The sequence below is a fragment of the Oryx dammah genome, unplaced genomic scaffold (genome assembly GCF_014754425.2).
Source record: "Oryx dammah isolate SB20612 unplaced genomic scaffold, SCBI_Odam_1.1 HiC_scaffold_6, whole genome shotgun sequence".
NCBI lineage: Eukaryota > Metazoa > Chordata > Mammalia > Artiodactyla > Bovidae > Oryx > Oryx dammah.
Window position 1 is genome coordinate 19,306,249 of NW_024070190.1, and position 25,482 is coordinate 19,331,730.

The following is a 25,482-nucleotide window of genomic DNA, read 5'->3' on the forward strand; positions in this document are numbered from 1 at the left end:
TCTATTTGCCATGAAATGATGGGACCCACTGGATGCCATGATCTTAGTTTTCTGAATGTTGAGCTTTAAGCCCACTTTTTCACTCTCCTCTTTCACCTTCATCAAGAGGCTCTTTAGTTCTTCACTTTCTGCCATAAGGGTGTTGTCATTTGCATATCTGAGGTTATTGATATTTCTCCCTGCAATCTTGATTCCAGCTTGTGCTTCATCCTGTCTGGCATTTCGCATGATGTACTCTGCATATAAGGTAAATAAGCCTTGACATACTCCTTACCTGATGTGGAACCAGTGTGTTTTTCCATGTCCAGGTCTAACTGTTGCTTCCTGACCTGCATACAGATTTCTCAGGAGGCAAGTTAGGTGGTTTGGTATTCCCATCTCTTTAAGAATTTTCCACAGTTTGTTGTGATTCACACAGGCAAAGGCTGGCATAGTCAATTAAGCAGAAGTAGGTGTTTTTCTGGAACTCTTTTGGTTTTTTGATGTTACAATGGATGTTGGCAATTTGATCTCCGGTTTCTCTGCCTTTTCTAAATCCAGCTTGAATATCTGGAAGTTCACGGTTCACATAGTTTTGAAGCCTGGCTTGGAGAATTTTGAGCATTACTTTGTTAGCATGTGAGATGAGTGCAATTGTGCGGTATTTTGAACATGGGAACTAGTCCTATGGAATTCCAAAGCCTCATAGAGTGGGTCCCCGGGGGTCCCAGTTCTATAGAGGCTGCATGAGTGCTCCCAGCCTGACCCTCACACACACGTGACCACCGTGTTGCTATGGTTGATATAACCACTTGCAAGTTTACTTCCTGAAGGCTCAGGATGAATGCTCTCAGCCAGTGGGTGCTGGTAGAATAACTCCCTCAGGTACAGACCAGTCCTGAACTTTAAAAAAAGGTTCCTCCCTCAAAGAGGTGTGGGGACCTCTAAGTCAGGACACCAATACCTCTTAAGGTGCCTCCAGGCCCCACTGTCTCCACGCCGACTTCGGCATCAGTCCTCCTTCCCTGCAAAATAATGTGCTCTAAGGAGATTGTGAATTGCAGTGAGCAATATATAGTCCTCATCTGAATGCAATTATGCTTAAACACTATAAATATTAATAATTCTCAGCCTGGAGTAGTGCTTCTGGTGTTATATCCTTTTACAGACCACTCGAGAAGCCAGCCGTTTAAGGTGAAAGAGTTGTTCTGCTGCGGGTGGCTGCATCCACTGGTAGCCCAACTGGAAAAGTGCAGAGGGCGGATGGAGACAGCGAGTGGTGCTTGCCTCTCAGTTCTGTGATGCACCGGGGCCCTGGTCGAGTCACCGGGCAGTTCAGCTGATGCCTGGCCTATGGGAGAGGCTGGAAATGGCATATCCTTCCTTCTTCCCTCCTCTGCATCTTCACACCTGGGTCCTCAGCTGGAAACTAGAGTCACGGTTCTGTAGGGCAAAATCAATACCTTCTACAAGAAATGAGTCCTCAGCACCGTAGTTTGATCTAACTCAATAATTTCACTCACTCCTTCAATAACCTTTCCCTGGGCAGCTGCACATTGGACCTTGGAGTGGCCTTGACATAGTCCCAGACTTCCAACAGCTCACCGTTTGGTGGCAGAGACAGAAGGTGATCACTCAGAGTGACAAGTGCCAGGCTGAGCTGAGCTGGGGTGTTGGGGGTGGGGAGGGTTCCAGGAGGCTTCCTGGAGGTGGAAGCTCTTGAGTTGAGCTTTGAAGTGAGAAGAGGAGGGCACACGGAGCTTGGGTGGTGGTGTGGCATTGAGTGTTCTAGCCTGGCTGCCTGTGTCCAGGGAGTGACCCCTGAGTGCACTAGAGATGTTAGCATTTTCCTCCTCAGGTTGGGTCAGAGGCCCTGGAGCACGATGGAGGTGCTGCCTGGGGGTGGGGTCTTTGGGAACAGGTTGTGTCTGTTCCATGGACGGAGGGGCCTGGCAGGCTACAGTCCATGGGGTCACAGAGAGTCGGACTCGACTGAGTGACTGCACTTTCATATCCCATCATGCGCAGGCTCCACGTGGCCCTGTCGGAGCAGACGCAGCCATGCTGGAAGGGCCAGGGCAGCGCCAGTGGGGCAGGGTGGCATGGGTCTGACCACAGCCCGGTGGGCTGCAGTGCCCCAGTGCCGCCCCGCCATACCCCCCGTGCCGCCCCCCATCCCCCGCCACCTTGCATCTCCCTCTAGAGAGACGCACTCTAGTCCACCCTAGACTCTGAGGTTAGAGATCGTCTTTGGTTAACTGTGTGCGAGTGTGAGCAGCTCTCTGGGAAGGAGGAGGAGTGGTCCAGGGTCAGGAGAGATGCCCTCTCTGTAAGGCTCTGCCCAGATAGTTGATGGGATGCTGTCACTGAGGCTCAGCCTGATGCTGTCATGGTTTAAACAGATGAAGGAAATAGACTTGTGAACCTCTGTATGTTGGGAGTGTTGGGCAGGGGGATGCCTGAGAGGGTGGGAGTTCTGGGAGTTCAGTAGGGGGTTGGAAAGGGGGGGACACAATGCAGTAAGTGGGAACACGTGCCTGGGATAAGAGCAGGAACATTCTCCTTCTTTGCTTTCCCCACGTGACTTTGAACATCTGTCTACTGCCTGCTGGTGCTCGGTGTTCACTCTGATCCATGAGCTTCACCCACTGGTCCTTGGCCCTCACGTGCGTCTCCTGGGAGAATGGGAATAGCAGGATCTGTTGTTAGACTTACTTGAATTTGAACTCAGACTCCCTTGTCTGCTTGCTGTGTCACTTTGGGCAAATGACTTCCCTTTCTGAGCCTCAGTTTTTTCATCTGAAAAATGGGATCAGTAATCTTACCTCAGAATTGTCAGGCAGATCCAGTAAGGTAAGGAAGAAGCTGCCGTGCAGAACAGTTTGCTCACTAAGTTAGGTCTCTCCCTCGGTCTGCTTTGGCCACAGCGCTACCGTGCATCTGTGATGAGATTCGGCCTATGTGCTTGTCGCTTGCTACCCATGCAACCTCAGCTGCATCTTGGAAAGCAGACTCAGGGGCGCCGCCCACACATATGGGCCTATGGGAGGGAGTGCTCTTGCCCAAAGGGCTGAGCCGAGCTGCCCTTGGTTGAAGTGTCGGTCCCTGCAGAGGAGAGACTATGCTAAGGCAGGCCATGGAGTTCAGACACCTCCAGAACTGCCTGCAGTCATCCCTGCCAAATCCCTGCTCAGTGGCTGGGAGTGTGGCTTGGGCAGCCGCCAGGGGATCTCTTCTGTGCAGAGTGGTGTGTATGCGTGCTTGCTGGCTGGGGCGTGCAGAGGGACCAAGCCCCCAGCCCACAGCTTCCCTTCCCCCTTCTGGTGTGGGCACTGCTGACTGTGTCTTCCTGCCCCCTGTCCCCTTGTCTTCTCCAGGGAAGGTGTATGGGCAGAGGAGAGATGGGGTGCTGTCTTCTTCACCAGAGCAGGGCTGGAGCTGGGCACCACTTCCACCTACTGTAGCCTGCGATACCTTCTAGATCTAGCCATCCACTACGGGCCTCTTTCACAGCGAGAAAATGCCCTGGGGAGTGCAGATCACAATAGCAGCGTGCAGTGCAGGTTTCCTTGTGAGTGGGGGGAGGGGAGTTTCTCATTTATTCCCTGAGCCCTCCCCCCATGCCCCAGGTTTGATGCACACACAGCCCTCCGGAAGCAGGCCGGCTGCATGGGAACTTGGGTCCCCAGGCTCCTCTCCCGGCAACCGGGAACTCACAGAGGGCGCCCGAGCCCAGATAAGCTTGCCCTGGGGAGGAGGGCGGCCTCCCAGGTGCCCCGCCTGCGCTGGCGCGGTCCCCTGCGTGCACCTAGCATTTCTGTCTCCTGCTTGACCGAGGTGCCGGGGCCTGCTGATGAGGAAACGGGTGCCTGCTCCCCTCAAGCTGGCCTCTCTGGAAAGGCTCAAGTGCTGCTTGTGTCCACTGTGACTTGGAGAGTTCAGGGACATGGCTTTGTCTGTGGTTACACCATCGGGGTCTTGGACGTGATCAGTTCCAGTGACAGGTCCTTGAACGTCAGGGCCCCCTTGGCTCTGATGCCCTATGTGCCTAGGCTGCCTCTCCTGGGCCTTCAGAGGCCTCTCGTCCCCTTCAGCACACAGGCCCGGGGCAGCCCTGCCTACTGGCTACCACGTGTGCCAATGTGGCTGTGCCCCAGACTTACCCTGGCCTGCAACACGCGTGGCCTCTGTGGGGTTTCCGTGAGGGCAGAGCTGGGTGGGGACACTGCATTTCCTTTAACCCTCATCTTCTCTCCTCTACCAGCTTCTTCCCTGGCACTCAGGCCTCTCCAAGCTCTCTGAAGCCTCCAGGGTCTCCTCGGATGCTGACTGAAGGCTCAAGGGCTGGCCTCATTCCCTGAAGAGCTGGGAGGCACCGGCTCTTGTCCTGTCCTGTCCCTTGTGCCCTCGGCCCAGGCTTGAGGTGCCTCTCAGAAGGCCTGACTTTTCTAATTCATGCTCATTTCCCAGGGGTGGATCAGACCTAGCAAGAGACCTCATGTCACCAAACTTGAGCTGTCCCTTCTGCAGGGGGTGTCTTCCTGGGCCCGTGGGTGCCAGCTTGTGAGGGCAGTGCATGCTGCTCAGCAACAGGCGCCCTCCCCAAGTCCTGCTGGCGCTGGGCTGGGGCCTGGGCTCCCAGGCCTGCCCCTCTGTTTGCCCCCCATCACTGTGCTTCAAGCTGACGCTGTCCTCTGACCTTTAATGGCCTCGACTGTCCTCTCGGCCTCCTCCCCTGTGCCCCTTGACCCACGTCCTTCCAGGACAAGGAGCAGGAGGGGTCAGCTTAGGCCTCCTGCCCTCTTGCTGTGCCCTCACTGGGGCCTCTTTTCCAAAGGCACGCCTTGCCTGTGCTCAGATCCCTCCAGGGCTCCCTGGTGCTCAAGAGGTCAAAACAAAGCCCTTCAGCTGAGCAGGCAAGACCTCCATGGTAAACCTACCTCCTCACATTACCCTCATGCCAGCATGAGGGGCCCATTCCTGGCAGATCCGCCTGTGGCAGATTCATGGCAAAAACCATCATGATATTGTAAACTAATTATCATCCAATTAAAGTAAACACACACATACACACACACACACACACACACACACACAAGCTATGTGTGGGCCTTGGCTCTCGCCAGGCCACTCACCTGGTTGCCCGCTTTCTCTTGATCCCTCTTTACCCATGTTTTGGCCCAGCATTTTTAGCTCTGTCCTTTGTGAAACCCCTTGTACTCCAGGCCACATGACCACCTACCCACTCTTTCTGCCTGCCATCCTTCCATGGACACTGAGCCACGTCTGGTCCCTGTTCTGGGTCCCCCTCCAGGTGATGTTTCTGGGACCTGGGGCCACATCTGCATCATCCCTGTCTCCCCAGCATGGGCCCCAGCTGCGCACATGGTAGGTGCTTGGAGAGATTTGGGATGGGCTCTTGGGGGCAGTTTGACTACCTGGTGGGGAGGACCTGGCTCCTTTCTAGTGCTCTTGTGGCTAGAAATGTATCAGTGGGAACATCGAGCTCTCCGACCACCTTTCTCTTAAGTTCCTCTCTGGTTTGTGAAATTGGTCATATTGTTTTTTAATTTTCTGCAAGCATCTGCTACTGTGAAAATTTTCATTATCACTGGCAAAGATCCCTTCTCATCCCTGCTGGCTCCAGGAGATTTCTGGTTTCTCTCTCCCCGTCTGCTTCAAAGCACCTGGGAGCCGAGGTGGGTGATGTCCCTGCACCAGCTGGGCTCTCCCGTGCATATCTCAGGAGTGAGATGTCCTCTGGACTGCGATCAGCAGAGCTGGCCTGAATGGCAGGGTCACACAAGCCACAGCCTATGTCCTGAGGGTTTTGCTTTTATTTCGGGTTGCAGGGCTGGTCTGGCTAGGAAGGCTGCCTCTGGGGGCCAGGCCAGCACCCTCACCATCCCCTTCTCTGTTCTTGAAAGATCCTCAGATCATGGCCACTGGGAGCAGGGGCAGCTGCCTCATTTAGTCTCATTCTCAAAAAGTGGCTCTGTCTCTAGTTTTAGAGGCTGGGTGTTGTCGTGATGGCTGTTAGGGTAATGAGGAGCTGTTAGAACTCAAAGGCGTGTCGGGCCTTGGGGTGAAGGAGCAAAGCGGCTGTCAGCTTTGGCAGGCACCCAGGCTGGGTGTTGGCCTCCTTCCTCCCCAGCCCTCACCAGTAGAGCTGCAGCTGGCACTCTTCTGGGCGTGTGCACAGGTGGGCCGTGGCTGGCCTGGGTGTGCCCAGCACTAACCAGCAGCCCAGGCCTTGCTCCACTGACCTGGAGCAAGTGACCCAGCTGGGCCACTCCCCCCTCTAGTCTTAGCTCACGCCTCATGCAATAAGGTGGTCCGTTACCTGGACTTGGTGGTGGTGGCCAAGGGCCTTCTTGGGCTCAAACTCATTTGATTCTCCTTGGTGTGCCACTACGCAGGTACTGTCTTTTGTTGTCTTTGTCTGGCTTTCTTGGTTAAATGCATTGATCATATTTGTTTTTTTTTTTTTTTTAATAATTCTTTTTTTTTTAATTTTTTAAATTTATTTATTTATTTTTAATTTTTACTTTACAATTCTGTATTGGTTTTGGCATAGATTGACATGAATCCACCACAGGTGTACATGCGTTCCCAAACATGAACCCCCCTCCCACCCCCCTCCCCACAACATCTCTCTGGGTCATCCCCGCGCGTCAGCCCCAAGCGTGTCATATCCTGCATCAGACATAGACTGGCATTTCGATTCTTACATGATATTATACATGTTTCAATGCCATTCTCCCAAATCATCACACCCTCTCCCTCTCCCTCTGAGTCCAAAAGTCCGCTATACACATCTGTGTCTTTTTTGCTGTCCTGCATACAGGGTCATCATTGCCATCTTCCTAAATTCCATATATATGTGTTAGTATACTGTACTGGTGTTTTTCTTTCTGGCTCACTTCACTCTGTATAATCGGCTCCAGTTTCATCCATCTCATCAGAACTGATTCAAATGTATTCTTTTTAATGGCTGAGTAATACTCCATTGTGTATATGTACCACAGCTTGCTTATCCATTCATCTACTGATGGACATCTAGGTTGTTTCCATGTCCTGGCTATTATAAACAGTGCTGCAATGAACACTGGGGTACATGTGTTTCTTTCAATTCTGGTTTCCTCTGTGTGTATGCCCAACAGTGGGATTGCTGGGTCATAAGGCAGTTCTATTTGCAATTTTTTAAGGAATCTCCACACTGTTCTCCATAGTGGCTGTACTAGTTTGCATTCCCACCAGCAGTGTAGGAGGGTTCCCTTCTCTCCACACCCTCTCCAGCATTTGATCATATTTTAAATCAGTGTTGTAATTCCATTTTTAATGTGGGGTCTAGAGAGGGTGTAACTTGCCCAAGCCACATGTAACTGTAACTCAAGCCACATGCAACTTGACTCTGTAAGAGCAGAGCCAAGACAGTTCAGCGCCAGGACCTATCCTCTCACAGTTGCACTGTTCATCTCTTTATGATGGAAATAGTGCTTCATTTCTTTCTGTTTTTGCCCCAGAGGGCTGGACAGTGTGTCATTGGGTGTCCTCTGTGTCACTGGGTGTCCTCTGCACTAATGTGGGTTTCAGTTTAAAGGAGGGTGCTAACTGCTTAATAAGTGAATGAACAGACTTCCCAAGAGGAAGGAATTAGCATCTTAGAATTGATTCAAAATGTATTTTGTGCCAGAGGTTTCTTCTCATGTCTTCTGTGTAATGTGGTTGCTGTGACCCATCCCTCCCTGCTCTCCTCCCATTAAAAAAGATTAGATGATGACATCTGACAAGTGTCCAGCTCAGGCTCCTGGATGCAAGGTGACAGGATGTGGCTTGGGTTTCTAGATTGCTGCCTCTTGGGAGAGTATCAGAGGGCAGGATGGAGAGTAGTTCATGCATAAAAGACACATCAGGAATTTGTGGGGCCTCTTCCCCTCAACCATTTTGATCACAGTCTGCTGTGGGTTTGGAACAGTAAGTGTGGACCACCGCCTGTTTGGACTTGCCCACACAAAGACCATGACAAGGACATGAAGAGCGTGGCAGGACCCGGGTGGTGTAACCAGCCCCATCATCTCCCTGGTGTGGCCCAGCATCCTGCCTCCTGTCCTCGGCCTGGGTGCCATTTACTGAGGGCTGTGGGGGAAGCTGTACATGAGGAGTGAGGAAGGTGTGAGGGGCTGCCCTGCCCTGCTTGTCTTCCTGGGCTTGGCTGCAGAGCATGGAGGCTGGTGACAGCCACGGGGGCTGGCGACTAGGCAGGGCGAAGTGAGGAAGCGGCTGAACTGCGGAGGGGCAGCCCTGGAAGAGGGTCAGGCAGCCAGACCCCTTGTTTGAGGGACGTCTGGCAGTTGGCCGTGTTGAGCTCAAGGCTCACATCTGGAGCCTGGGTGTGTCTCTCCAGTCACGCAACCCGGGGAGGCGGCAGAATGGACTGGGGGCTCCTCTGGGCCAGTAGAGCCCAGAAGCTCGGGGTTCAGCAGTGATACCCTACCCTGGAGAGTGGCTGTCTCTGCCACTTGGGACGGCTTCAGGCACAGGCCAGGCAGTGACGCAGAGGGCTGGATTCACCAAGGCCTGCCCTGCCCTGACTGTTGGAGGGGAGCTGAGGTGTGTGGGGGTCCCTGTGGATCCTGACCCTAGAGACAGCCCCATAGGGTGGTGACAGAATATGGCCTTGAGGGGTTCTTGGTGGGAGCAGCCGTGGGGCTCCCCATCGACGGCGGCCGATCGGGGCCAGCTTCGTGTTCATGCAGCATTGCCCTGTTGCCGCCTGCCCCACTGAGACATCTCCATCCATCCCCTGCTAGGGACGGAGAGGTATTACGGGGCTCATTCCAGAGGTGACAGAGATCCCCAAAACAAACAGTGACGCTGAGCTGTGATTGTGTGTATGGTAGGGAGACAGCAGGGGTAAGGCTTGTGCTGTTCTGATTGGGCGAAGGAGACCCCTGGTTAGGAAGAAGTGCTTGGTCTGGAATGAGGAGGAGGTGACAGCGATGTGGGTTTCTGGCAGGGGCATGTAGGTGCAGTGATTTGAGCCTAACATAGCCTGGCCTCAGGGACTTCTGCTTTGTACTTGGGAGCACAGAGGCTGCCTTCTGGAAGCCTGCTGGCAGGCTTAGCATGAGATCTTGCGGCTGCAGCTCAGAACTGGAGCTTGGCAGGATGGAGACGTTGCTATCCCTCCCCATTTTCCTGAGAGGGGCCCTGGCCCAGAGGTGACACTTGCTCTTGCCTCACTAATTCCCTGGGGTGGGAGAGACTGGAGAGCTGAGGGCCTGACAAGTGAACATCCACGGGTCAGCTTCCAATGGATGGAGAGTAGGTGCCAAGGCGTAAATGTGGGGGCTCAGTCCCTCTTGGGTGGTCAGTCCTAAAGGCAGAGAGGGTATAGGGTACAGGCTGGTGGCCTGTACTAGAGAGTGAGATTCACATACAACAGATTCTCTATCTCTCTGACAGAGAGCTGAGACTTAGAAAGTGGGAAACAGAATACAAGAGATAGCCAGAGAGAGCTAGAGAAAGTCAGACACAGGTTGAGATGCAAAGGGAGAATCGGAAGCCCCAGGGAGCCTCAGTTTCCCATTTGAGAGGGTCAGTAGGCCTGGGAAGGGCCTGGTGTCTGGACGGCCTTGGCACATGCAGAAGGAGGGAAGGGCAGGCATGGAACTGGCCTTGGGCAGCCTGAGGACATGGGGAGAGCTAGGGGCAGGCCCCGTGGTCTGGCCTGTCTGTGTCCATGCAAATGTGACCTCTGGTTCACTGTGCTCATTTAATCCTCATGAGAGCCCTAGAGGTGGGGGCTGTTCTTAGCCCATTTACAGGTGAGGAAATGAGTCTCAGAGAGGTTAAGTGACTTGCTTGAGAGCAGCCAGCTATAGCAGTGGTCCTGCCTGCCTCCTGAGCCCACGTACTTAACTTTGCAGCCAGAGACAGCTCAGGGTTACAATCCAGGCTCTCCCGTGGCTTCAAGCAACACCCTAACCTCGAGTCTCTGCTCCTGAGCTTCCTGTCTAGAATAAGGTAGCAGCACCCACTTCCCCAGGAGGCTATGGAGCTCAGTGACTAGTTGGATGGGTCTACATGGTGCCTGGCCTGTACTATGCCTTTCAGACTCCCACTCATCCCCTTGGACCCACCCCAAATGCCTCTTTCTCTATGGAGCTCTTCCCTGACATCTTGCTAGGCAAAATTAATCATTCCTTTTCTTTCCAGATCTAGCACACTTCTGTTGAGTAAGTATTATTTGACTTTATGCTGAATTTCTAAGTTTCCCAAGAAAGGGGACTACATTTCATGGCTTTCTATGTCTCTTGGCTCAGGGCCCAACACAGTGATGATTAGAGGATTTGGGGTGAAGAAATGAGTAAGTGAAAGCACAGACGCAGGATGAGGGGAGACCAAGAGGAGATGTCTGGGCTTGGAACAGAGGTGCTGCAGAAATCACGCACCACCACCCCGCCATGCACCGCCTCCCACCCCCCCCAGCCCCCTCCGCAACACACACATCGCCAGCCCAATGCTCAGCTGCTTTCGAGGTTCTCCAGGTCTCCCAGGACTCATCACTGTCCTGATTTAACTTCCACAGTGGAGGCTTCCGGTGAATCCCAGTCCGGGAGCCTGGCGCTCCATTGGCGGAGCAGTAAAAGTCGTTAACGAGGAGCCGGAGAGCTATAAATAAGCCAGCATGATCCCACCCAGTGTTCCCTGTGTTTTGCATCTGCGGGAGCAGGGAATCAGTTTGATTCATTAATTGGCATCAGGATAGGGCCCCAGAGACAGGCATGGAACCGCTGGCCCTCCCCTAACCTCCCCTCCTGGCTGGTTCCGTGCATCCTGCCTGCACCAGCTGCACACCTGCCCCAGGCTCCAGTCCAACACCCATCAGGACCCTCTGGCCTTGCTCCTGTTTGCTTCCTTGGGCTAGGCTGACCATGAAGCCAGAGGGGCATAGGAGGTGCCAGCCTGGAGAGGCTTCAGGAGAGGCCCCTGCCCAGAAGTTGCTGCCTAGGCCAGGCCTCAGGTTCAGCCAACTTCCTCCTCACTGTCCCCTTGGCCCCCTCTGTGCTCTTGGTGAAACTTGCCTTAGAGTGGAGGGTTGGATTTAAGAAACTCCCTTTCTCCAGGCTGTAGGATGTGGCTTCACTCAGGAGGACCTGAACATCTGGGGACTTTGGCAAGTTTGAAAGCTCTGCCTCACCGTGAAATACGGACACCCATAGTGCTGATCTTGTGAGCTGCTGAGAGTATTAGTCTGTTGCTCTGTTAGGCCATGCTGGGCACTGGGCCAGAGGCTAGGAGGATGAGCAATGCCCAGGTGTGTCTGCTTACAGGCTCGTGGCTCCGAGAATGGGATGACTGACCGCGGCTGCATGAAACCGTCCTCGATTGCAAACATCAGTGAGCGGTCTGTAGGAAGAGTACCATGAGAGAGGGTTGGGGTCATGGACAGTTCTCTTGAGGGAATCACAGTCACCCCCAAAAATACAGGATGAGGAGAGATAGCCAGACAGAACTGAGAGGAGTGTTGCAGTCCAAGGAGGGTGTATGTGAGGGGACCTGCAAGTGGGCAAAATCTGAGTTACTGCATAAAATCTGGCACCTGGAGCGCAGGGCACGGGAGTGGACGGTGCAGGACCCTGTTGGTGTTGCAGGCTTTGTGTTAAGAGCAGTTGGAAGCTAATCCATTTAAGCAGGGACAGCACTGTGTGGTTGTCATTGCAGAAGGCCAGTGCACTGTGGTGTGCAGGGTGGATCTGGGGTGGGGGGTGCGTGAAGGCCCACTGGGGAGGCGATAGTGCTTTAGAGCAAGGTGATGACGATGGAGACGGAAGAAAGCCAACAGACCCAAGATATATTTTGAAGATAAGACACTCAGGACTTGGCAAAGGCTTGGGTGCAGAGGCTCAGGGAGAGAGCTCAAGAGCAAGTGGGTGGCTGGGGGCACCCCTTTATTGAGATTGAGCAACCGGGAGGGGCAGGACCACACCCTGGAGAGCTCGGTGTTGACACACCAAGTGTGAGTTGCCAGTGGACTCACTGGGGAAGACCCCCTAGCTGGGTTTCTATTTCAAATCCTGAAAGATGATGCTGTGAAACTGCTGCACTCAATATGCCAGCAAATTTGGAAAACTCAGCAGTGGCCACAGGATTGGAAAAGGTCAGTTTTCATTCCAATCTCAAAGAAAGGCAATGCCAAAGAATGCTCAAACTACTGCACAATTGCACTTATCTCACATGCAAGTAAAGTAATGCTCAAAATTCTCCAAGCCAGGCTTCAGCAATATGTGAACTGTGAACTTCCTGATGTTCAAGCTGGTTTTACAAAAGGCAGAGGAACCAGACATCAAATTGCCAACATCCGCTGGATGATGGAAAAAACAAGAGAGTTCCAGAAAAACATCTATTTCTGCTTTATTGCCTATGCCAAAGCCTTTGACTGTGTGGATCACAATAAACTGTGGAAAATTCTGAGAGAGATGGGAATACCAGACCACCTGACCTGCCTCTTGAGAAATCTGTATGCAGGTCAGGAAGCAACAGTTAGAACTGGACATGGAACAACAGACTGGTTCCAAATAGGAAAAGGAGTCCGTCAAGGCTGTATATTGTCACTCTGCTTATTTAACTTATATGCAGAGTACATCATGAGAAAGTCTGGACTGGAAGAAACACAAGCTGGAATCAAGATTGCCGGGAGAAATATCAATCACCTCAGATATGCAGATGACAGCACCCTTATGGCAGAAAGTGAAGAGGAACTAAAAAGCCTCTTGATGAAAGTGAAAGAGGAGAGTGAAAAAGTTGGCTTAAACCTCAACATTCAGAAAACGAAGATCATGGCATCTGGTCTAGAAACAGTGTCAGACTTTATTTTTTTGGGCTCCAAAATCACTGCAGATGGTGATTGCAGCCATGAAATTAAAAGATGCTTACTCCTTGGAAGAAAAGTTATGACCAACCTAGACAGCATATTCAAAAGCAGAGACACTACTTTGCCGACTAAGGTCCGTCTAGTCAAGGCTATGGTTTTTCCTGTGGTCATGTATGGATGTGAGAGTTGGACTGTGAAGAAGGCTGAGTGCTGAAGAATTGATGCTTTTGAACTGTGGTGTTGGAGAAGACTCTTGAGAGTCCCTTGGACTGCAAGGAGATCCAACCAGTCCATTCTGAAGGAGATCAGCCCTGAGATTTCTTTGGAGGGAATGATGCTAAAGCTGAAATTCCAGTACTTTGGCCACCTCATGCAAAGAGTTGACTCATTGGAAAAGACTGATGCTGGGAGGGATTAGGGGCAGCAGGAAAAGGGGACGACCGTGGATGAGATGGCTGGATGGCATCACTGACTTGATGGCCGTGAGTCTGAGTGAACTCCAGGAGTTGGTGATGGACAGGGAGGCCTGGCGTGCTGCAATTGGGGTCGCAAAGAGTTGGACACGACTGAGCGAATGAACTGAACTGAACTGAACTGAACCTGTTTTCCCCCGCCCTATTCCATGGTTTTGTTTACCTTTTAAATGTCTTAATAAAACATGAAAAATATTTATTCTTCATGGATCAATAATTTACTGTGAGTTATGACAATACTAAATTTGGTCAATTATTCATTGACCATAAAGTATTTATAAATGCGACCTTAATTTAAAGCATTAGCCACCAGAATTCAAATATTAATAAAGACTGTGCCAGCTGGAAGGAGGAGAGGACGGGCACAGATAATGAGGGTGGCTCAGGGGAGGGTGTGCGCTCCTGGCTGTGGGTGCCTGAAGTAGTGAGGGGTAACTGGAGTCCAGGGGTGGGGCAGCCAGAGGTGCTGGATGGCCGGGGACTGGCCTGCTGGGCCTGGTCAGAGAGAGAGCATTACTTCTGGAGGGCAGAGCTGAGCCCAGGGCTGCCCACAGCCTGGCCATCCCTTCGGTTGCCTTGCCAGGCCCCTCTGATGTGCGGGCACCTCTACCAGGCTGCTTCCATGCAGGCAGAGCGCCCCCTCTTGCCTTGTCCATCAGGAGCAGTCCTGTCCTTTAAAGGGCTACCCAGAGGCCAGTTAGCTCCTGGGATGGGGAGGCCCTGCAGCCCCAGGGAAGCCTGTGCTGCAAGGTGGCTCTCCTCTGTTTGGAGACCACGTCACATCTTCCAGGAGGAGCAGGTGTGCGTGTGCCCGGGGCACCATGCATTCAGGGCACATGGTGGAGAAAAGGGCTGGGGTGGCTGCGGCTAGCATCACTATCAGGCGTCAGCACTAGCAATTGTGTATCTTCCAGCACAAGCCTCCTGAGGTATTGCTTCTCTCAGTCTTGGCCTGAGAATTTTCCAGGAGTTCCCCTGGGGATGGAGAAGGCTGGGTGTGAATCAGTAGTGGTCAGGGGCACCTCTCTTATCTCCAGTGCCCACCTAAGGCCCCGGGGGACTTGATGAGCCAAGCATTTGCCTGTAGCAGAAGGAGGCCTTGTTCTTGCTTTCTGCCTCCTTCTCTGGGGCCTGTGTTGAGAATGCAACTGCCCCAGGAGTTTCCACCCAGGGAAGGGCCAGTAGAGTCAGTCATGGAAGTCTGGGTTTTGTCCTCTGCTAGCCACCATCTCTTCCTGGGACTGGCTGCAGAGGTACCTGGTGATCTGGTTCTGATGTTCTTGTTGCCATTCACTCTCTAGCTGTATGACCCTAGAGGAGTGGTCAGCCCTGTCTGTGCTTCAGTTTTTTCACTAGGGGATCAGAAAGCTCATCTGGGGTGAGGAGGAGGGAGATCCTGCTTGCTCTTGAAGGGGCCTGTGCTATGCCTGGTGTGTCCTTCCCCGAGAGTTGTGTGTCTGGAGAATCATGAATCAGCAGGATGCTGGCACCTCTGGGGAAGCTGGCAGGGATGTAATGGTGGGGCTGTCTGGGAAGGCTGGCTGAGCTCCTGGATCCTCTTGTCTAGATCCAGCCCTGAGTTTGAACGGCCTGCTTCTTCTCGATTTCTGGGAATCCATCATATGTCCCAGAGACCTCTGTTCTCCTAGGCCACCGAGCTCAGGTTAAGGGCACTCGAAGCTCCTCATTACATTCATCTTTACTACTTACTTTCCCAGCTGATGAGCCATTCTTGGGGAGCTCTTATCAGTCCATCAAGCCTGCATTGTTATCATCAAGAGGGAGATCAGCTTTATGACCATATGCTATTGGAGGCAAAGAATTATAACAAAGGCTGTTATCTTCTAGCGAGCTGCAAAACACCTCTAAGCTGGAGAGAGTGACTTCCACACCCCTACCACGCACCAGCCAGTGCCAAATGGTTCTTCACATACAAAGGCCTTTCAGAGAATGTGCACAATAGCTCTGAGGAGTGAGTGCCATCATTTTTCTTCGACAGAAAAAACAGAGGCCTGGAGGCCAAGAGAGGGTCAGCCCCTCCCTCACTCAAAGTCCCACAGCATGGATATGACAGGGCCACGGGCGTGGCACTTGGGTTCGGTGTCTCTCTCCCCAAGGGGGGTGTGAATTGTGTGGTACCCTGTCCTAGGAATGAGGACATTCCATAACCTTATGGAAGCTAATAGCTGGTGTGGCTTTGATCTGATGTATTTTGATCTTATTATTTTTATGTTAGGAGCCTCTAAATAACCATCATTTCAACAGAGCCCCAATTAGCAGGCCATTCACAGCAGATTAGAAATTGACTTGTATTAGGCCTCTCCATTAGCGCCTAGTAGAGGCTTCCACCTTTAATTACCCACCCTGTTCATGGAGGAGGTGGGGGCCTTGAGGGATTTCAGTGCTATTGCAAGTGGCCATACTGGGGTGGGTCAGGGTGCCCACCTCCAAGGGGAGGGCTGGTCAGCAGCGGGAGTGGGGTCATTCTCTGTTGTAAACTCCTATTTCTTGGGCTCCTGGACATGATTTGGGTGGGGATATTGATAGAGAGGTAGGGATGCTCAAGGAGAGGGGCAGGAGACTGACACGTGTTTAGCATCTTTCTTGGGCCCAGCATGGGGTTGGCACTGTGGTCCACATTATAAGTCAGAACTCCCATAGCTCTGCTGTGATTTGTATCCTGAATTAATAGACAACAGGGGTTCAGGAAGGAGACATGCCCATGGTCACGCAGCTATCGACCGGAGGAGCCCAAAGCAGAACTTTGTGAGATTCTGGCACTCCTTCTGCTGCCCTGGGGAGCCCAGGCCCAGCCAAGAAGCTGGTGCCTGTGGCTACCCCCGGGGCTGGGGCATGGGACCTGCTCCCTGAGCATGTTCCTGCTGCCCAGCCCCGTGCCTGTGTCACCGTGCACCCCTCACTCACCCTGCTCCCCCCATCTCTCCTGGTCTAAATCCTTTTCTTCCTCTGAGGCTCTGGTGCTAACCCCACATGAGTTCACCCTCTGCTGGGTCCCAGGGACCTTCCCCTCTCCTTCCTCCCAAGCTGAACTGTGGGGTCCGGCTCCTTGGTAGATCCTAAGCTCCTCAGATGGGGCCTGTGTGTGTCCTGTTCTCACCCTGGCCTCAGGGCTCACTGGAGGACTTTGTGCTTAGAGAGTGTGGGGAGCGTATGCGTGAAACGCATAGAGGGGAAGAAACAAGTCCATCCACGGGGGAGTACAGGATGTGGGCTCGGATGGAGAAATGGAGCCTCAGGGGGGTTCAGTGACTTAATAACACAGTACCTGTGGAATGGGCGCCAGCAGGGGCAGGGAGGGGCGCTTGCCATCAGAAGTCGGGCAGTGACCTGAGGGGGAGTCAGGTGGGCGTGCATGACAGAGAGCTGAGACCCCGTCATGGCGCAGTGGGTGTCCTGGGTAGGACCAAAGACTTGAGTTCCTGGGCAAGTTTACGCCCTAGTGATGTGTGGTGAATTTTGCAAGATTACTTCTAAGAGGTTTCAGTGTAGTGTTATTGGCATTAAAGAGAATATGTACAAGAGAAGAAAGAAAAATCCATGTATCATCACAGACCTTGGCTTTTAGTGTTTCCTCTTGTCTTTTTCATAAGCATGCTTTTTACCTAATGGTAGAAATTGCTGTAATCCTGGCAAGTATAAAATGTTATGCTCTGGTTTTGCCACAGTCACCCCGCAGAAGCCTTTTTAGACAGGAAGGCGTCTTGGTCCGGCCCTTAACAGTAGTGCGGCTTCACAGCTTGTTATCTGGAAAACAGACACAGCGATGCCTGCTGTCCCAGGATGTCATGAGAATAATGTGAACTCATGTATAGAGAGGACTCGACGGAGTATTCAGCACAGAGAAAATTCTCACAAAATAGTCCCTCCTCCTGGAGCTCCTTACTTATCCATTACTGAAGGGTTATTTTCCTTTTGTAAAAGAATTATCTGTTCACAGCATGAAATTTTGGCAAAGTACAGAAAAAAAGGAAAACCACATTGAGGCTTCACCTAAAATGCGGTCACTTTAAGTGTTTTGCAATATTTCCTTCTGGTCTTTCTTTCATGCATGTTAAGTTTTATTTGATTGATACCATAAAATACATACAATTTTGTATGACTTTCACATAACTTTTTAATGACAGGTACTTTCCCATGTTACTGTAGTTTTAGAGGTTGGGTGTGCTTTCAATAAGTGGAACACTTTTGTGTCGCTCACCTATCTGCACCTTGTCAATTGCTGGCAATATATCAAGAATCTGGATAAGTATCCTCTGAATGTTTATGAATCTAAAGCCATTTTTTTTCTTAAGATTTTTTTTGATGTGGGCCATTTTAAAAGTCTTTATTGAGTCTGTTGCGTATTACTTTTGCTTTATGTTGGGTTTTTTTGCCCTGTGGCATGTGGGATCTTAGCTCCCTGACCAGGGGTTGAACTGTGCCCTCTGTAATGGAAAGCAAAGTTGTAACCATTGGACCACCAGAGAATTTCCTAGTTATTTTTATATTATAGTTTGGGTAGATGCCCAAAGTGGAATTATTGACCAGAGGGCATACAAATGTCAAGGATTATGGTATTATTGTATGAGTTTTTACTGACTGCTGTGTGCCGGCAGACACATTGTGTCCCTGGATGAGGATGGTGAGGAGAAGGGCGTGACCTCTGTTCCCCTGGAACCTGAGGTCAAGTGGCAGAGAGAGACAGTTCAGTGTTGTGAGAGGGGAAGTGTGGGATGTAGACGAAGCGTATGACAAAGGATCAGTAGCCAGTTTGGGGGTGTAGAGCCTGAGTCTTGAAGCAAGAGTGATGTCAAGGTTCAGAAGGCAAAAGGAAGTGTGATAGGTTCCAGGAGACAACGACAGGTGGACAGTGGGCAGGGCGGCAGGAGGAACCTGAGGCTGCAGGCACTGGGGAGCCTGCAAGACTGTCCTAAGGACTTTGACGCCCTGCCCAAGGCTCTTGGGAGCCACCAAGGGCTTTAAACAGAAGCATGGCAGGATTGGATTACAGTTCAGGAGTGAGCTTGGCCATGTGGAGCCTGAATGTGAGGGTCCAAAGCATTTAGGTGGCTGTGTGATCTTCAGTAGGGACTGCAGAGAATCTCTCATTTAACCACCCCCTCCCTCTGCCTTGTGTTGAAGCCTGAGGGTTCCGCAGGAAGAGTTGTGGGCAGTCAAATAGTCCTCCTGCTGAAGCCCATGAACGTGCAAGGTGATTGTCCCTGTGTGGGGAACCGCTGGCCTTCGGTATTGGAAAGCCTGGGGCTGTCTTCCTCTTCCCACACCTTCCCAGCCTCCCTCGGCCTTGCTCCTTGGGGTTCCTCTCCCTGGTCTTCATCTCCTTCTCCCAGTCTGGTCTGAGGCATTACATAAACCCAAGTGCTCTCAACCGAAAGAACCGCATTGTCGAAGTTGTTCAAAAGTCTGCCGTCTGCAGCAGATGGCCTGCTGACATTCACAGGCTGTGTTTTGAAACTGCATCTGCTTTCCCACATTCCTGCCGTCGCATAAAGCGTTATTAATAAATGTTTGCTTCAAAACTGGTGCAGTGGGTTGCAGTGTTGCGAGGTGCATCGTTCTATTAATTGGTCTGATGTTCCAAAAAGGCGTAAGAGTGTGGCCAAAAGGGGTTACTTGAACTCCTGGTGACTAGATGACTTCAAAAGGCGATCCCTAAGTGTTCCCTCCCTAGAAATGGCTGCTGACGCCTGATCATCGTCGCCCTCACCTGCACTCAGTGCCCCAGCTGTGGGGGCCTCTTCCTTTGTTATTGTCAAGTGGCTTTTAAATAATCCTGGTCTTCTGGAACCAAATACTTCCCTGGGGGTTTGGCCCAGTATTTTTATGGTATGAGTCAAGTGGACTTGGCCAGGAGACTGGGGTTTTCTGGGGTTCGTTGCCTACAATCTGGGTCTTCGGGGGTAAGTGTCTCCCTGGCTTTCCAATGTAATTCATTCCCTTCTGCCCCAGTCAGCTCAGTTCAGCCAACAGTTGTAGAGCACACAGTACATTCTTGGCCTGTGGCTTGGCCTTGGGGATACAAGGATCAACAAAACGAGCTCATGGCTCTTAAGAGGCTCACAGCCCAAGTGGGAAGCCAGATAGCTACTATAGTAGCGTGGCTGAGTGTCTCAGGCAGATGTGGGTAGGAGCCCTGTTCCACTTTCCCTGCTTGAGTAGCCTGGGATGATTGATTTTGCCTCTCTTGACCTCTGTTTTCTCATCTGTTGAATGGACACAGGAGTATCTAGTTGGCAGCATCACTAGGGCATCAGAGACTGTGCCTGTGAGAGCCTCTGGGCTGGCCTGACAGGGTTCTTGGTCCCTGGAGGGAGACGGTGTTTCTTGGAACCCCAAGAATGAGCTGCCCAGTGTGAGCTGTGTGAATTGAAGCCAGGGCAGCATCACCCCTATGCTGACCCCTCCCTCTCTCTCCCCTCTCTTTCCAGCCTGTGACCTCATGACCCAGGGGATTTTGGCCTTGGTTACGTCCACCGGTTGTGCGTCTGCCAACGCCCTGCAGTCCCTCACAGACGCGATGCACATCCCACATCTCTTTGTCCAGCGCAACCCAGGGGGCTCTCCGCGCACCGCCTGCCATCTGAACCCCAGCCCCGATGGCGAGGCCTACACGCTGGCCTCCAGACCGCCTGTGCGCCTCAATGACGTCATGCTCAGGCTGGTGACAGAGCTGCGCTGGCAGAAGTTTGTCATGTTCTACGACAGCGAGTATGGTGAGTGGGGGCAGGGGCTCCTCTGGGGCTCTGGGGGGTGGGGCACAGCCAGACACTGGGAGACATGCGAGCTGGACCTTCGCTCCTGGAGGTTGAGCCCTTTGGAGAGGGCTGGGTGTGGACAGCAGTTGGTAGTCTGAACCGAGTGGGTCTCTGGGTGGTAGGACCCAACCTTGAGCTTCGTGAGTAGGGGATGAGCTCTGAAAACAGATCTGTAGACAGGCACTAAAGTTGCCTAGCAACAACACCTTATCATGACAGCTGAAGTTTGAATCATCTTCGAGTTTTCAATAAAATATTAATAAACTGCTGGCAGAGATCCAAAAGGCTGCATACAGGCAGCAGTGGTGGAGGCTGGCCAGCATGGGTCCTCCCGGAAGCCTCCTCTGCAAAGTGTCCCCCTCTGGCTGGATGCTCTCCCAGCCTCCCCAGCTCCTTGCCTCCCTCCACGCTGATCTGCCCTTAGTTTAAGGGTTTCAGGCTGGGGCAAAGGGCAAGGAGAGGGACAACCTTAATGTCATGGACCCAGGTGGGGATCGTGTGGGTCTGGGGACACAGGGCAAGGCTTGATACGGATTCTTGGAAGGCCTACTGTATGAAAAAAAAATCATAATTTCCTTGTTAGGAAACTAGAAAAATGGGCTTTGAAGAGATAGCTTCAGTTTTTCTATGGCTGCTTTGTGAAAATGGAGACTAGTTCTGGTCCCAAGATAAATGGTTTAAAAATAAAACCTTTTTATTGAAAAAAAATTATATGTTTAAAAACCTGTTTATTTTTTAATTCTGAGATAACTGAGACTTACATACAATTATGAGAAATAATTCAGAGATTCTGTGTGCTCCAAAATCTTGCCTAACTGTCATAGCATACCACAAGCAGGATTTCACCTTGACACAATCCATAGGCCCTGCTCATATTCACCAGTTTGCACGCACTTGGGCGTGTATATTCACTGTGTGTACGGTTCTGTCACATGTGGATTCATGTACCCACCACAGTCAGATTCAAGGCAGTCCCTCACAAGGACCCCCACGCTACCCTTTTATGACCACAGCCACTCACCTTACATCTTTAAAGGTGAGGGTTGGTGCCTCACAGTTGGGGCCAGGGTAGAATGAGGTAGACCCTCGAAAGTCTTTTTTTCCTCTCTTGGTGGAATAATCCCTTTGCCAAGACTGTAACTAAGAAGAGAAAGCAGCATATGTTTGCATTTGCCTAAATACTCTGCTTCTCTAAGACTGGAATGTTGTCTTCAGCTCTTAAGCAAATATGCTGTCTGGAGTCTTCCAGAAGGAATTGAAAAGCAAACAGTCACTGTACTGAAATTAAAATGAGGGGGGTGATGGGGACAAAGGTGGCCAGAGGCTCCAGGGGCTTGAACTGAAGGGCCTGGCTTCTCCCTCCCACCCCTGCTCATTCCCTGACTCTGGGGAGGAGTTAGAGAGACCATGTCATAGCCTGGTGGCTGGCACAGAGAAGGCCCAAAGAAATTGTCTCTCTGTGAATGAACCAACTCATTTATGAGAACATGGACCTTTCAAGAAATTTTAATATAAGACGAAAAATGTGGGGGAAAGACAAGGAAAGACCTTTGAGGTAAGCTAGGAAACAGATGTTTCCTTCTGCAGATACACTCCTTTGCCCCTCTCCTCTCCCATCCAGACCCTCCAGTCAAGCCAAAAGGTGTTCTCCTGTTTTGTCACACGGAGACCTTTGCTCTCTCTTGTAGGGTTGAAGTTAGTTTTCAACCACACTGACCTTTATTAATAATTTTATAAACACACAGGGTGACCAATAGGTTTCTTCCGGTGGACCACTGCCGGCAATTGGCCGAACCTTGATTGCTTTGTTGGGAAGGATTCTGAGGAAGCATATGGCCTCAGCAACATAAAGTGCTGTGATTGCTCCATGAAACGTCATGGTGCAGGGGATGGACTGGCAGCAACCCGTCCTGTCTTGCTAAAGGTGGCTGTGAAATCAAGCATCTTAGAGCTGCTTACACATGGCTGTCACTGTCCAAGGTGCTGACCATTTGGCATTAGCCTTCCTGGAGGCCAGTGCTCTTTCATTGGGTTCTATGAAGAACCTCCTGCCTTTGCCTGCCCTGGCCATTACCTTCCTGATTTGACAACCTTTGAAGCCAGGTTTCTACCCCAAACATTCTCTATAAAACATTAACAACTCCAGCACCTGTTACTTGTTTTGACCTTGCCCTTTGTGTACAGTCAAATTTGTGGCCCATTTTTAATATGTTATTTAAGCCAAGGCTGTAGAAACATGCTGTTTGAGGCAGCCTCAAGAATTCAGAGTGTGAGTGCTCCTCAGCTTGGCTGGCATTGGGCTGTCTGAGGGGTATGGGTGGATTTACATTACTGATACGTCCAAGACAAATGGTGCCTCCACAACCCCTCAGGGCCCTTCCTCCACGCGACCACTGTAGCACTAGCTGCGATGAGCCCAATTAAAAAGCAAATTGAGTGTAAAGACTGTTTCATTCCTTCCAAAGTCATACAGAAGTGGGTTGGGATATAGTAACTTTGTTTTTTTGATGCTGATCTGCAAGTATCTTTACATATATTTATTTAAGCTATTCAGTAACTCTCTGAAGTGGGATTATTGCTGCATTTTACAGATGAGGATCATGAGGCTCGGAGAGATTCCTTTTGACTTTGATGCCCATGCACTTAGCCATGGCACCATCTTATTACTGTCATCTGGGGTTTGCTAGGCTCCAGCCTTCTTCTCTTATCACCAGCCAGGCAGAGCTGATGCCAAGGATGGCGTGTGTGGAATGGACTTGCCATGCCCTAGGTTTGTGCAGTCAGTCACTTGGATAAATGTCATGTGTAAGATCCTACCCTTGCAAGGTAAGGCCTGATCCTTCCTCATTTGCCCCTCAGCCTCCCTTTAAACTGAGGAATGTCCTGCCCTGGGTGGAGCCTGAGGACTAGGCATCTGGGTCAAGGGGCAGAAAGGCAAAAGCAAGTTCTACAACAGACTTTGGCAGAGCGGTGGGAGAGGAGTTTGTATGTTTAAGGTTTACAGAATGCAAGACGTGCCATTTGGTAAAATTCCATTGAAAATACTTGTATGCTTGTTGTGACAGCAAAAGGAAAAATAAAAGAGAAGCTGACATTTGGGAGAGAAAATCTGTAACATTAAAATACCAAAAGTTTGGATTGAACAGAAGAGAGAACTTTCTGTCTTGCCACTTCGATTTCTGGGCTATTCATGTGTGTTTTGGGGAGGGTGTGCTAGAAGCTGCAGCCACAATTTCTCCCCAGTGAGCACGTTCGGATGAGGGATGTATTTATGGTGGGATCTTAGAAACCACTGACTCATTCATCAAAAATATTCACTGAGTCCCTACCATGCACAACTATTTTGCTAGGTACTCATTTTAGATGTTGAAACAGATGGTTGGAGTATCTTGGCTAAAGTTGCATAGGGCTGGGATGTGAAGTTAGGACCCCGGGGCTCCTTCCTTCATAGCATCTTTGGGGTGTGATGCTCCCTATTAGCCTCTTGGACTAGTTTGCAAGCCTGGGATGAGTTGGCAGCAGGGATTCCACAGAAGCAAAAGCTTGGGGCTCTAAATGTGTGTCCATTTCCTATTTGTGCTTGTTTTTAAATTATGTTTAAAAAGTTAAAAGTTGCACACTTTTACAATGTATACGTCAAGTTAAAAGAATGATAACGAAGTGAGCTCCCATGAACCCAGACCCGTTTAAAAAGTGTCTAGGAGCCTTATGTGTCCTCATTGTATCATGTCATCTACCTAGGGGATCTAACCAGTATTTTCATTGTGTTCTAATGAGCTCCTTGCTTTTCTTTATAGCTTGTCATACAAGTATGGATCCTAAAATACTTATTGCCTAGTTTGGCCTCTTCGTGAACCTTAAATATATAGAGTTAAACTACTGTACACTTTTGTGATTGCTTTCTTTTCTTAAATGTTTATTTATTTTTAATTGATTGATGATTGTGATTGCTTTCTTTTTTCTTAAATATTATGAACTATTGGGCCTATGCATGTTTCACTTTATTAGATCTTTTCAGAGCATTTCTACCTATTTTCACTGCTATCTGCGATGTATGAGAATTCTCGAAGCTCCCCAACCTCACCAACACCTGGCATTGCTTTTAGTTTGAAGATTTTCATGGGAAGTGTGTCTCACTGTGATTTTGATTTACATTGCCGTGATAAAAGATGAAGTTGAGCATATCTTTATGCACTATTTTTGTTTGCTCTTCTAAATACCCATGTGTAGTTTTAAATTTTTGCCCATTTTTATTTATTTATTTTTTTAGGTTTTTATTTTTTATTTAAATTTTTATTTTTTTCATCATTTGGCAATTGACTTGATTTTATTCAATATGTTTTTTTAAATTTTTATTTTACTTTACAATATTGTATTGGTTTTGCCATACATTGACATGAATCTGCCACAGGTGTACATGAGTTTCCAATCCTGAACCCCCCTCCCACCTCTCTCCCCATATCATCTCTCTGGGTCATCCCAGTGCACCAGCCCCAAGCATCCTGTACCCTGTATTGAACCTAGACTGGCGATTCGTTTCCTACATGATAGTATACATATTTCAATGCCATTCTCCCAAATCATCCCACCCTCTCCCTCTCCCACAGAGTCCAAAAGTCTGTTCTATACATCTGTGTCTCTCTTGCTGTCTCACATACAGGGTTATCATTACCATTTTTCTAAATTCCATATATATGTGTTAGTATACTGTATTGGTGTTTTTCTTTCTGGCTTACTTCACTCTGTATAATTGGCTCCAGTTTCATCCACCTCATTAGAACATCTTCAAATGTATTCTTTTTAATGGCTGAGTAATCCTCCATTGTGTATATGTACCACACCTTTCTTATCCATTCGTCTGCTGATGGACATCTAGGTTGTTTCCATGTCCTGGCTATTATAAACAGTGCTGCGATGAACACTGGGGTACACGTGTCTCTTTCAATTCTGGTTTCCTCGGTGTGTATGCCCAGCAGTGGGATTGCTGGGTCATAAGGCAGTTCTATTTGCAGTTTTTTAAGGAATCACCACACTGTTCTCCATAGTGGCTGTACTAGTTTGCATTTAACGGTGTAAGAGGGTTCCCTTTTCTCCACACCTTCCCCAGCATTTATTGCTTGTAGACTTTTGGATTGCAGCCATTCTGACTGGTGTGAAATGGTACCTCATTGTGGTCTTGATTTGCATTTCTAAAATTGAGTCTTTTCTTTTGTAAGTTAGGGATGTTAAATGCCTTCTTTCAGTTAGTTGCCTTAGTTCACATAAGTTCTATACTGTATTATTATCTATTTATTCATCTTTTAGACAAATACCTCCATTTCCTATCTCATTTAAGAGGTCTTTCCCTATCCAAATGGTATAAAGATATTCTGCT

At 50.2% G+C, this 25,482-nt stretch overlaps 1 protein-coding gene across 1 annotated transcript in view; it reads left to right on the forward strand.

The window, feature by feature from the left end:
* The window catches only part of GRID1 (glutamate ionotropic receptor delta type subunit 1), a 679,937-nt gene that overhangs the window by 123,205 nt on the left and 531,250 nt on the right, over positions 1-25,482 (forward strand). Inside the window, exon 3 of the mRNA XM_040242178.1 lies at positions 19,782-20,066. Coding sequence (XP_040098112.1) covers positions 19,782-20,066 — 285 coding nt within the window. The remainder of the gene's footprint in view (positions 1-19,781; positions 20,067-25,482) is intronic.